Source organism: Muscardinus avellanarius, assembly GCF_963383645.1.
Source record: "Muscardinus avellanarius genome assembly, chromosome: 4".
Taxonomy (NCBI): Eukaryota; Metazoa; Chordata; class Mammalia; order Rodentia; family Gliridae; genus Muscardinus; species Muscardinus avellanarius.
The window spans coordinates 116,108,638-116,122,728 of record NC_137789.1 but is presented as its reverse complement, the minus strand read 5'-3'; the positions used below and the strand labels follow the sequence as shown (position 1 = coordinate 116,122,728).

At 39.5% G+C, this 14,091-nt stretch overlaps 1 protein-coding gene across 4 annotated transcripts in view; it reads left to right on the top strand.

The window, feature by feature from the left end:
* HERC4 (HECT and RLD domain containing E3 ubiquitin protein ligase 4) overlaps positions 1-9,672 on the top strand; it is a gene marked incomplete at its 5' end in the record, with an annotated part of 110,088 nt that extends 100,416 nt beyond the window's left edge. For all 4 annotated transcript variants that reach the window (XM_080694272.1, XM_080694270.1, XM_080694271.1 and 1 more), the window contains 3 exons: positions 5,253-5,436; positions 8,325-8,427; positions 9,423-9,672. In XM_080694272.1, the coding sequence (XP_080550398.1) occupies positions 5,253-5,436; positions 8,325-8,427; positions 9,423-9,631 (496 nt within the window). In that variant the 3' untranslated portion in view covers positions 9,632-9,672. The remainder of the gene's footprint in view (positions 1-5,252; positions 5,437-8,324; positions 8,428-9,422) is intronic.
* Between the last annotated feature and the right edge of the window lie 4,419 nt (positions 9,673-14,091).

Sequence of the window (14,091 nt, the reverse complement as noted above, 5' to 3'; positions counted from 1 at the left end):
AAACAAGGGCTTGGGCATTGAGCATAAAGCATACCTTTTGGAAGTGTATGAGGTTTGGGGACATGCTATAAACAGAAAGGTTGGCTTTTGTAAGAAACAGACGCCTTTCCTTTCGCACATCCAGTAGCCAGGCAAACGACCCTTTCCAGCCTAGGCAGATTAGAAAATCTACCTCCTAGAGAGATTCAGCAAAAAAGACTGTCAGTGTGAGCCACCTTAGGTACAGCTGTGGGAAAGGAGCTATACTGAAAACAGGGATATTAAGCCAAGTCTACAGCTCCAAATTGAAAAAGAAAGCATGGAAAGAAATGGAGTGAAATTTGTCAAAGAAACAATACCAAAAACATTCCCCAAATTAAACAACATGGCTTTCAAGATCAAAAGCATGGGAAGTAGAAAAACACAAGATAGATGAAATTTCAAAATCTTCAAGATAAAAGAGGCACGAAGTCCATTCAGAAGGAAGGAAGAAAGAAAAAGGAGACCACATACAGAGGATTAGGAATCCGAGTAACATCAAACAGGAAAAACAACACTGGAAGCCAGAAGATCAAAATTCTGAGCTGGGTGTAGTACACATCTATAGTCCTAGTTCTTGGGAGGCTAAGACAGGAGGAAGATCACAGATTTGTGGTCAGCCTTAGCACCTTAACAAGCAAGGCTCAGCAGCTTAGACCCTGTTTCAAAAAACAAAAAATAAAATGGGTTGGAAATGTAGTTCAAAGGTAAAGTGCTCCTGAGTTGAATCTCCAGTAACACACGTACTCTGGAAAAAAAATTAGTTTGAATTTAGAATCCTATATTTGTATACATATATATTTGTGTGTGTGTGTGTGTGTACACTTTTTTTCTTGGCACTGAGGATAGAACTAGGTGTGATAAATCTCTGAGCTACACCTCTAGCCCTGTTTTATTTTTATTTTAATTTGAAACAGGGTCTTGTTACAATGATGAGAGTCTAAGTTGCTGAGGTTGGCTTCAAACTTTTGATACTCCTGTCTCAGCCTCCCATGTACTAGGATTACAAGTGTGTACACCCTGCCTGCCTTTATTCATATAGAAATATGTTCATACATGCATAATATCAAGAAATTTATTTCTGCTACATCTTAGGTGGATTCAGTATACCAAAACAAGGAATTACACCAAGAGAGAGGAAGGCACAGGACATTATAGAAGAAAGGCAAAGGGAATTTTTCTTTCTTTCTTTCTTTCTTTCTTTCTTTCTTTCTTTCTTTTTCTTTTCTTTTCTTTTCTTTTCTTTTCTTTTCTTTTCTTTTTTTTTGCTGAGTGTGTGTGTGTGTGTGATACCCAGGGGCTTTTTCTACCCCCAGGCTATACTCCAGACCTATTTAATGCTTTATTTGGAAATAGGTACTCACCAAGTTGCTGAGAGCCTCACTAAGTAGCTGAGGCTGGCGTTGAACCTGTGCGGATCCTCCTGTCTCAGCCTCCCAAGCGCTGGGATTACAAGCGTGCGCCACCATGCCCGACTGTTTCTTCTTCTTTTTTTTTTTTTTGGTGGTACTGGGGTTCCTGGAAGCCCTTCTACCTCCGGGCTACACTCCCAGACCTATTTTATATTTTGAAACATGGTCTCAAGCCGGGCGTGGAGGCGCACGCTTGTAATCCCCGCGCTTGGGAGGCTGAGACAGGAGGATCGCGCAGGTTCGAAACCAGCCTCAGCTACTTAGTGGGGCTCTCAGTAACTTAGTGAGACCCTGTTTCCAAATAAAATATAAAATGGGTCTGGGAGTATAGCCTGGAGGTAGAAAGCCTCTGGGTTCCACCCCCAGTACCACCAAAAAAAAAAAAAAAAAAGAAACAGGGTCTCTTAAGCCAGCACCACTAGCTTCAAACCTGCGCGATCCTCCTGTCTCCGCCTCCCAAGTGCGGGGATTACAAGTGTGCGCCACCACGCCCGGCTTTTTCTTATTTTAAAGGTTGTATTGTTGAAAGAATTCTTAGTTCCTAAGAAATATTTCACATAGATTACTTAATGGAGGAATAATTTTAAATTTTTTTACTATAAACTGGGCGTGGTGGCGCATGCTTGTAATCCCCGTGCTTGGGAGGCAGTGGAGTCCAGAGGATCGCACAGGTTTGAAGCCAGCCTCGCTGGCTTAAGAGACCTGTTTACAAACAAAAATATAAAAGTTTTGGGGGTGTAGCATGGAGGTAGAAGGGTTTCCAGGAACCCCAGTACCACCAAAAAAAGTTTTTTTACTATATCTTGGCATATAAAATAATTTAGGTTTTTGTGCTTGTGAGACTAAACTAATATAGATAAATTTAACTTTCTAATAGATTTAGTTAAAAAGTTCTACATAAGCTGGGGGTGGTGGCACATGCCTGTAATACCACTATTTGGGAGGCTGAGACAGGGGGACTGCAGGTTTGTAGCCAGCCTCAAATACTTGCTTTGCAATTCAGTGAGACCCTATTTCAAAATAAAGAATAAAAGCAGGGCGTGGTGGCGCACACTTGTAATTCACGCACTTGGGAGGCTGAGACAGGAGGATCACGCAGGTTTGAAGCCAGCCTCTGCTGGCTTAAGAGACCCTGTTTCCAAATAAAATATAAAATAGGTCTGGGAGTGTAGCCCGGAGGTAAAAGGCCCCTGGGTTCCATCCCCAGTACCATAAATAAATAAATAAATAAATAAATAAATAAATAAATAAATAAAATAAAGCCCGGTAGTATAGCTCGAAGGTAAAATGCCTCTGGGTCAATCCCCTGTACCGCAAAAAAAAAAAAAAAAAAAAAAAAGTTCTGCATTACTAAATTGGCTTTTTCTTTCATCTCAACTTGATAGTATATAGATCCAAAATTTTTAAATTTTTTTTATTTATTTTTATTTTTTTACTTATTTTTTTTGGTACTGGGGATGGAACCTAGAGGCATTCTACCTCCGAGCTACACCCCCAGCCCTATTTTTTATTCTTTATTTTGAAACAGGGTCTCACTGAGTTACAAAGGGCCTAACTAAAAGTTGCTGAGGCTGTCCATGCACTGCAGTACTCCTGTCTTAGTCTCCCAAATGCTGGGACTAGAAATGTGTGCCACCACACCAGGCTCATATTTTTATTTTTTGATGGTACTGGGGATTTAACCCAGAGGCATTCTACTTTTGAGCTACACTCCCAGCCCAATTTTTTTTTTATTGTTTGGAAACAGGGTTTCTCTAGGTTGAGAAGAGCCTCACCACTTGTTGAGGCAGTCCTCAAATCTTCAATCCTTCTGTCTCAGCCTCCCAAGTACTGGGATTGTAGGTATTCCCTACCAGTCTTCTCATTTATAGAATTGTCTTATTATTTAGAAAATAAAGATATAAAATGTTAAAATTCTTTAGTACCTATTTTTATTATTTGGTTCATGAGAGATATACTTCATAGAAAGGTTTGTGACTCGCTTTTCTTTACAGTATCCTTTTGTTTCTTAAGAGCCAGAAGGAAATTAAAGGTGTTTGTGTGCATGTGTACTGTGCATACAGTGAAAAAGAAACTGCGTTTCTATTCAGTATGATTATCCTAAAAGAATGATTAGTGCCCACTACTTGGAGATATTTTGGTCTTTTTTTGTGGGGGGGACTGGGGATTAAACTCGGGCATTCTACCTCCCAAACTAACCCTAATCCCTAGCCGTATTTTATTTTTTATTCTAATACAGGGTCTCACTAAGTTGCTGAGGCTGTCTTTGAACTTGCTATATCCTCCTGTATCAACTTCCCAGTACTTGGAAGGCTGAGACAGGAGGATTTCAAGTTAGAGGACAGCTTTACCAATTTAGTGAAACTTTCAACAACTTAGTGAGACCTGTTGAGTGAGTGAGTGAGTGAGTGAGTGAGTGAGTGAGTGAGTGTGTGTGTGTGTGTGTGTGTGTGTGTGTGTGTGTGTGTGTGTAGCATACACCACGACACCCAGCTAGCAGGGGTTGAACCCAGGAGCATTCTATCTCTAAGCTATACCCTCAGCCGTATTTTTTATTCTTTAATATGAGACAGTGTCTCACTAAGTAGTTGAGGCAGGCTGTGAACCTGAGATCCTCCTGTCTCAGCCTCCCAAGTACTGGGATTACAAGCATGTGCCACCATGCCTTCTAAAATTTTAAAAGGGACTGAGGATTTAACTCAGAGGTAGAATGCCTCTTGTTCAATCCCAGTGCCAAAAATAAATTTTGTTCAGATTCCTTGGAATTCAAGTAGAAAAAGACTGCTGTTAAGACTGCTTAAATTCCAAAACTGTCCTTTTACCCAATATTTATGTAGTTTTATTTTATGATACTGAGGATTGTGCCTCTGAGCTACATACACCCCTAGTCCTGTATTATTTTTTATTTCGAAACATGGTCTCACTATGTTACCTCACACTTCTCCAACCTGTGATCTTCGTGTTTCAGCCTCCCAAGTACTGGGATTAAAGGTGTGTACTGCCATCATCCAGTATTTTAACAGCCCGCTCTTTTAGGGAGTATTAGAGGTTGATACATGCAAATTTTTGATGTATTTTAACTATTTAAAAATTATTTTGAGGCTGGGGGTGGCCCATGGTCATATTCCTAGTTACTTGGAGGCTTAGACAGGAGGATCGCAGATTCAAAGCCAGCCTTGGCAACTTAGTGGAGCTTTTAGAAATTTAGTAAGACTCTGTTTCCAAATAAGAAATTTTAAAAAATCAACTGGGGGGTGTAGCTTGGAGGTAGAATGCCTCTGGGTTCTATCCTCAGTTCCACCCCCCACCAAAAAAAAATCATTTGCATCACTTTACCCATTAAGAAATGAAATTTCAGCTGGGTGTGGTGGCGCACGCTTGTAATCCTTACTCGGGAGGCTGAGGCAGGAGTATCCAAGTTCGCAGCCAGCCTCAGCTACTCAATGAGGCCCTCCACAACTTAGTGAGGCCCAATTTCAAAATAAGTAATTAAAAAAATATTGGGCTGGGGGTGTAGCTCAGAGGTAGAATGTCCCTAACTTCAATCTCCAGGACACACAAAAAGAGAAATGAAAATTTTCCATAAAAAATAACCTAAGAACTATGAATGTTTCGTGTGTAGACATACCTGTTTTTTGGCCTTGTTTGATAGATTTACTCCTAAATAGCTTTGTCTACTTTAAACCCTACTCATTTTCCTGTTTTGTAGATAAGTAGCAAAAAATACCAAAGCACACTCAGTGTTTTATTTAATTAGCTTATATTATGTATTCTCTATAAATTATTTCTTTAATGTGTGTATGTGTCCTTTTTCATCTATAGGCAAGAGTTTGTTGATGCTTATGTGGATTACATATTCAATAAATCAGTGGCTTCCTTATTCGATGCTTTTCATGCGGGCTTTCATAAGGTCTGTGGAGGGAAAGTTCTTCTGCTCTTTCAACCCAATGAGCTACAAGCAATGGTTATTGGAAATACAAATTATGATTGGAAGGAACTGGAAAAGGTATGGAAAAAACAAAATGTATGGCATTGGTTAAATTGAAAGGGAAAAATATTGCCCTTCTATGTAATTCTCTCCACCTTATACAGTTTATTACTTGCATTTTATAGGAAAACTATACCCTTCTTACTCTACAATGAATGAATGAATTTGAACTGTGTATAAATTAGGGGAAGCATTTTTACATTTGATGGTATTACAGGGAAAATGTCATATATGACATCTGTAGAATAGAAGCCGCAGCCAAAAATGGTTTTTTATTCTGCCTCAGTTAGGAAAACCATACGTAAGATCTTCGTTTTCATTTTCTCTGATTAGTCTAAGTGTTAAACAGTGTTTTTTGTTTTTTGTTTTTTTGTTGTTGTTCTGTGGCTCTGAGGATGGAACCCAGGGGCATTCAACCTCTGAATGAAACAGGGTCTCACTGAGTTGCAGAGGGCCTCACTGAGTAGCTGAGGCTGTCCACAAACTGTGACCCTTCTGTCTCAGCCTCCCGAATGCTGGGATTACAAGCATGCGCCACCACGCCCAGCTCTCTATTTGCCCCCCCCTTTTTTTTGGTGGTGGTACTGGGGTTCCTGGAAGCCCTTCTACCTCCGGGCTACACTCCCAAACCTATTTTAAATTTTTTATTTGGAAACAGGGTCTCCTAAGCCAGCGCACGCGGCTGGCTTCAAACCTGCGCGATCCTCCTGTCTCCGCCTCCCAAGCACGGGGATTACAAGCGTGCGCCACCTCACCCGGCTCTATTTACTCTTTATGGCTCAGATAAAAAGTTTTAAAGTTTGGGACCCTGTGGAAACTGCAATGAACAGCATGTTTCCTTCCTTGCTCAGTTTTCCATTTAGCTTGAGACTTTCCAGGCATACCTGGTGAGGTTCCTCCTTGTGTCCTATTCACTACATCCCTGCTCTGCTTTTTGTAGTTATGGGGATTCAAGTAATGTCTAGCGCCCAATTAGAAAGCAGGGACCCAGCCTCAGTCTATCACTGCTGTCTCCTAACGCTACTCATCTCTTACATGGTGTTAGGTACTCTGTAGAGGCTCAGTAAATATTTGTTCATGGGCTACTGTTGAGTTTTGGTTCTCCTAATTTGTAATGATGACTCTCTCAACCACTGACCTTGATCATTCAAATCTGCAGAAGGCCTCCTGTACTTGCAAACAAATGTGAAGAAAATGGCTTGACTTCCAGCATTGTCAGTCTGTTAACTTAGTTGAATTTAAAAGCTGTTAGTGGGAAGCTGGGTGTGGTGGCACACTCTTGTAATCCCAGCGCTTGGGAGGCTGAGACAGGAGGATCAGAGGTTTGTGGGCTGCCTTGGCTACTTAGTGAAGTGCTCCACAACTTGGTGAAACCCTGTTTCAAAATAAAGAATAAAAAATAGGGCTGGGGTGGGCTGGGCGTGGTGGCACATGCTTGTAATCCCCGCGCTTGGGAGGCAGAGACAGGAGGATCACACAGGTTCAAAGCCAGCCTCAGCTGGCTTAAGAGACCCTGTTTCCAAATAAAAAATATAAAATAGGTCTGGGAGTGTAACCTGGAGGTAGAAGGCCCCTGGGTTCCATCCCCAGGACCACCCCCGCCCAAAAAAAAAAATGGGGCTGGGGTGTAGCTCCAAGGTAGAATGCCCCTGGGTTCAATACCTAGTACACACACAAAAAAAAAAAAGAAAAGAAAAATAAGACTAGGCAGATGTGGTAGTGCATACTTTTAACACCAGTATTTGCGATCCTGTTTAAAAATAAAAAATAAGGCAGGGGGTGTAACTTGGAGGTCGAATGCCCCTGGGTTCCATCCCCAGACCTGCAAAAACAAAAAATAACATTCAACATTTGTTTTACACAGTGTGTATGGATGATCAGGAATGGTTTAACTAGGGATTTTGGCCCATGGGTCTCTGATATTATATTCAAGATAATATGGCCCTGGTGCTATGGTCATCTTCAGGCTTAAGAATAGTCACTTCCAAGATGGTTCACTCATGTGGCTGTTAGCAAGAGGCTTCAGTATAGCACCATAAAGACCTTTCTCCACAGGGCTCAGTGTCCTCGTGAAATATCATCCGACTCCCTAAGTGTGTGATCTAAAAGGGGCTGAAGCCACAGAGGGTTTTTCTATGTTGTTGTGTATGGCCTAGCCTCAGAATTTGTACATTCCTCATGTGCTTTTTTTCAGTAATTATACACCCCAGGCCCATTCAGTGTGAGCAAATCACACACGAGCAGTGAACCAGGAGGCTCACTGGGGGTCACCTTGGAGACCACCACAGAAAACTCATGGTGCTCTTATTATTTATTTGTTTATTGGTACTGGGGGTGGAACGCAGGGGCTTTCTACCTCCAGACTACACCCCCACCCCTATTTTATACTTTATTTTGAAACAGGGTCTCACTAAGTTGCTGGCTTTGAACCTGCGCAATCTTCCTGTCTCAGCCTCCCAAGCCTGCGGATTACAAGTGTGCACCACCAGGCCTGGCTGTTCTTTTTTTTTTTTTTTTTATAGGAGAGATACAATGTAAAAATGATTTGACTTCCATGATTATAGGCAAATTTTATAATGATACTCCTGTGCTGGACTTTCCATAATTCTTTGATTTTATTTTAGTAATTCAACCTTATTCTTATTGATATATTTCTTTATGAAGATGATGGTAATGTCCTGTCAGATTCTTTGAAATGATGAGGAGACATTTCTGGGGATTCATGTTCTTCCTCTACTCCTGGAAATTACTACCTTAAAACTGCAAAATACCCAGAAAATAGTGGATAATCATCTGCATTTTGAATTCCTGGACCATGGTAGTATTATCGGCTAAGAAAGTCAGTTTGCTAGAGTAAGACAAAACTAATATCCATTAATACTAATAAGAGGTTATATTGTCTTTAGAATACAGAATACAAAGGGGAGTATTGGGCAGAACATCCTACGATAAAAATTTTTTGGGAAGTGTTTCATGAATTGCCATTGGAAAAGAAAAAACAATTTCTCTGTAAGTATTTACGTTACCATATTTATGAAATACAAAATCTAATTATTAAACTCATAGAATATTGATTGGCTCACAAGAATCAATGTGGTTACAATAGACCAGCATTGTAGAATCCCTTTTAGATCCTCCTCCCCTTGGTGGTACCCAGGAGCATTTTACCTCTGAGATATACTCCCACATTCTTTTATTTTTCATTTTGAAACAGGGTCTCACTAAGTTGCTGAAATTGGCTGTGAACCTCTGATTCTTCCATCTCAGCCTCCCAAGTACTGGAATTACAGACAAGTACCACAATGCTCGGCTGGAGTTTTTGTTCTTTTTTTGTACTGGAGATGGAATACAGGGGCAGCCTGCCTCCGAGCTACACCTAGCCCTCTTATTTATTTTGAAACGGTTTCACTAAGTTGCGGAGGGCCTTACTAAGTAGCTGAGGCTGGCCACAAACCTGCAATCCTGTCTCAGCTTTCCAAGTACTGGGATTACAAGTGTGCACCACCACACTGACAGATTTTATATTCTAAATCAGAGACATTACATGTGATACCCTTGCATATTGCCAATATTGTTGACACTTTGAGAATTCTGGTTAAATTATTTGTGTCATAAGGATAACAAACTATTTTTTTAAAGTGATTTGGGTTTTGTCTTCTCATTACAGCTTTTTATTAAAAATAACAGAAGTAGAAAATCAGTAAACTGACACTTTGTACTTGTTTATCTAATTCTAAATTTCTTCCCACCAAAGTATTTTGACAGTAGCAAGCTATTAATTTATCAAACATTTATTGAACTCTTGTGTGCCAATATTAAGATTATGCTTTTAATGAAAATAAAATATGTGGATGGATAATTGGTGTCTTAAAAATCTTGTCTTCCACAAGTTCTGGAATTAAGCTTCAGCTTTAGAGCAGATGTTCAAATAAAACTGCTATGGTAACTGCTAAGTATTACCAGCTACTGTGTGTGTAAATGATTTTTTTTTTTTTTTTTGGCAGTATTTTTGACAGGTAGTGATCGCATTCCTATTCTTGGTATGAAGAGTCTAAAACTAGTCATCCAGTCAACAGGAGGTGGTGAGGAATACCTGCCAGTTTCCCATACCTGTTTCAACCTTCTAGATCTCCCAAAATATACAGAAAAAGAAACTCTACGCTCTAAACTGATCCAAGCTATTGATCACAATGAAGGCTTCAGTTTAATATAACTTAAAATTGCTCCGTTTATTGCAAAAGCATTAAACAATTTGTGTTTTTGTGGTGATGAATTCAGCAGTGTAAGAGGAACTATCATAATTCTTACTTGCAAAGTGTTTAATGCTATGAATATTCATGAAAGCCAAAATATATTAAGGGAAAATGAACTGTTAATATGAACTTACTGTACAGAACCATGAATTTGTTTTTCCCATCTTCCTCATAAACATACAAGTATTGTGAATACATTAAAATTTTACTAACATGGATTTTAAAAGTTTGCCTATTTCAGAAATGATCTGGTGTGTGAGTGCATGGGAATTGCTTAATTTTTCTTCAATCACTGGGTGAAAAACCTATAACTTTGGCCTGCAATAGTCGTTTGATTATTTTTCCATTTTGTAAATAATGTTAAGTTTTGTAATAAAATAGTTATGTTCTGATACCAGTACAGTTTCAATGGTTATAATTGAACCGAGCTTTTAAGGATTAAAATTATGACTTAATCTTACTCTGAGCTGGTGAGGTAGCTCAGTGGTAAAGTACCTGCCTAGCATGTGAGGCCCTGAATTCAATTCCCAGTACCGCAGATTTTAAAAAAGGCATGATAGTTAGTCTTTGAATTTTTTCTCGAAAAAAATGTTCAAATCCAAATTACAGAGAGAAATTATACTAAATAACTTAGTTCTTTCCCCTATGCATTCTAAGATGTTGATAGATGGGGAGGTTATCAGAAGGCTTATTGCTATTAATGGAAGAACTTTGTCTCTACAGTTGCCAGAAATAGAAATACTGGTTATTCTGAAAATCATACCAAATTATAGCTTCCAAAAGTATCGATGCTGCAGATTGGTAGTCAGAATTTTTAGTGCTTTAGAACTATTCCTTGAATTTTCAGAAACAAATCTTACCAGTTTTATGGTGCTGATGCTTAGTTATCTGATGTCATTGTTAAAGTGAGTTGAAGCTATACATGTGACTTTCTGCTATAATGCAAATATTTATTTTTTAAATTTATAAAAATATGCCGTGAACTGTTTAAATAATAAAGATTTATTGGTTTAATACTTAAACTTTCAGTGGCTCTCATAAGATTCAGAATTCTTCAAAAAAGGGGCTGTCTCAGGGAGTTTCCTAAATTGCACGTTCCCATTCCCACATAAATTCAGAGGTCTAGTCTTTTACCTATAATTCCAGAAGAAAAAGAAAAATATTTCATATTTTATGGCAAAAGCTGGACATGGTAACACAAGCCTGCAATCCCAGTACTTGTGGGACTGAGGATCGCTGGTTCTAGTTCAACCTCAACAACCTAGAAACCCTGTTTCAAAATAAAAAGGGCCGAAGAAAGCGTAACGTTGCAGTGAATTGGATTCATAAGGACAACTATTAGGGTCAGTTTTTACTAACAGATTTTTGGCCCTCCTTGCAGATTTTATCATGGCATTTTAGTTTAGCAAAAGGTCCCAAATTGAAATGCAGTATGTATAAGGCAGCCTTTCCCTGAAGAGCATGTGTAATTCTCTGAAGGGAGGGAGGCAGGGATTTACTGTTATCCGCCCATGCTCCAGCTCTTTGGCACGTTGCCATCCAAAACTCAGTTTTTACTCTCTGCTAAAGAATTCACCGTATTTCTTTACCTCCCTAATACCACCAGTGTTTGCTTATAAACCCAAATTATGATGAGATTTCACAAAATAGGTTTCCTTAAGAGACAACTTGTTTCAAATAAAAAAGCTTAGTAGATAGCTGGGGTAGGTGTGGCACACACTTCTAATTCCAGTACTTGGGACACCAAGACAGGAGAATCACAGGTTCATGGCCAGCCTCAGCTTAGGCCCTCCACAAATTAAACCATTTTAAAAATGGGCTCAATTCCCAGTACCGCGTGGTGGCGCAAAAAAAAAAAAAGGAAAAAAACCTTAAGTGGCAGTACAACACCATATACTTAAGATACATCATTACTTTAAAGAGAAAATCCTAATTGAACCATCATGTGCCAGCCAGGTGTGGTGGTGCACAATTCTAATTCCCAGTACTTGAGAGGCTGAGGCAGGAGGATCGCAGGTTCAAAGCCAGCCTCAGAAACTTAGCAAGGCCTTCTGCTATTTAGTGAGACCACCTGTTTTCAAAAAACAAAAGCAAAATTGGGCTGGGGATTTAGCTCAGAGATAGAATGCCTCTAGGTCCGATTGCCAGTCACACATACACACGCGCGCGCATCATTAAAATAGGCAGTTACCCTAAGTGAATGGCAGTACACATCACTAAAGTGGTTGGAGAACAATAGAGTACACAACTTTATCAAGTACATTATGTGATACTTAAGTGGACTATGTACTTCATTTTTCCAATTTGTATATGGAATCTAAGTATAGGATTGATTTCACAGGCATTTTCTCTAACAACCAGGACAGTGTTAAATAGAAAGTTGACTGGGGAAGAGATGACAAGAAAACTGCCAGTTAAGGCTTTGCTACCTATGCATTATAAGGGGCCCATCTTGGCCTCTTGAATAGTACTGTATTGCAAAACCATTTTAATGAAACCAGGGCTGATGGTGTAGGCTTGTAATCCCAGTACTTGGGAGGCTGAGACAGAAGGATCACTGGTTTGAAGCCATCCTCAGCAACTTAGTGAGGCTCACAGAAACTTAGCAAGACCATTTCCAAGCAAAAAAGTCTGAAGGTGTGCCCCATAGGTTCTATCCTCAGCACCACCACCAAAAACTGAAATGGAGAAAAGAGTTTCTCAGGTCAGCCTCAGCTACTGAGCTTGTGTGCCACGTCACACACCTCACACCTGTGCTTGCAGCCCAGGAGGCTCAGACAAGATAGCTTGAGCCCATGAGTTTGAGGCCAGCCCAGGAGTATGTCAAGAGCCCACAAAAAGGTTGATGCCAGCCAGGTGTTGATGGCCCATGCCCATAATCCCAGTACTTGGGAGGCTGAAACAGGATTACAAGTTTGGTGCCAGCCTCAGCAGCTTCAAAACAAAAAAATAGGCCTGGAGAGTGTAGTTCAGAAATACAAAGTCCCTGTTTTAATCCCCAGTACCACCCAAAAACAGGGGAAGGAAAAATAGTAATTTTTTAAATTTTTTGGTGGTACTGGGGGTGGAACCCAGGGGCCTTTCTACCTCCAGGCTACACTCCCAGACCTACTTTATACTTTATTTGGAAACAGGGTCTCACTGAGTTGCTGAGAGTCTCGCCAAGTAGCTGAGTCTGGCTTTGAACCTGTGCCATCCTCCTGGTCTTAGCCTCCCAAGTGTGGGGATTTCAAGCGTGTGCCACCACGCCCAGCTGCAAAATAGTAATTTAGAGGGATCTGGTGATAGGCCATGTGCTATAACCAGCACTATCAGTGTTTCAAGTACTGGCCTGGTTAAAGGGAATATTATAAATTAAGTGAAGAAGTAAGTATGAGAAGGCACTGAGCCTAAGGCATTGTATAAATCCTACGAGATTTAAAAACAAAGTAAAAAGAAGTCAAATGACAATTTTAATAGACTTTAAAACAGTGTATACAAGTATAAAACACTGGTTTTGTATTTCAAAAGTTGGAGGAAGGTATCCAGTCATTAAACAGTCTACAAAACATATGCCAGTAGATTACATAAAAGACTATGTACAATATAAAAAGAGCTGAAAACAGTCTTCACTGTAAAAATAATTTAAAACAAGTCTTTCAATTTAAAATATCATCTATAGCACAAACACATCATGCAAAATGGAAAACTAAACATACTGCATTCTTTAGTGTAGTCGAATTCAGATTGAGACATCTTTTAGGTAGGGAAATGGCCATTTAATACATTTTCTTCTCTGGCAGAAATGGTCCTAAGCTGGGTATTTTATGCATTAAGAACAGCTATATTTCAAACCTTTTTTATTGTATGGATACTAAATCAACATAAGAATACTTTATAATTTGGGAATAATGTTGAAAATATAAGTCTGTAAAATTAATGCTTACTGTGTGACTATAAAATATGAGATTTTTGAAAGGCTAGAAGCTTCTGCAGTTAAGAAAGTTCATCTCTAGTTTTAAGGCAGGCTAAGCTTTTAAAGAAAGATAATTTAACTATTCTGCTATTACACATTACATCATGTTCATCTCCATAATACTAGACTAGCCGTTTGGTATTTATTACACCAAATCCTCCCAACTGGAGACATGTACTTTCTGGCTGAGTTACAATTAACATCTTATTACTTTGGAACTGTAATCAGGGGCCTGTTGTTCTCATTAATGGAAAAACAGCAGCCCAAAATATTACACTCTCCCCAGTACCATTATTACAGATTCTGAAAGGCTTTGCATATTCACATCTTGGCAGTTTAATACTTGTGGAAAAGGGTCGATGCAAGCTCTACCACAGTGACAGGTACTTAAATAATGGCAAATATTTCAAAACTAAGGGGATCCAGGCAGGCACTATTGTTTCAAAAGCAACTGAAACATTTCCA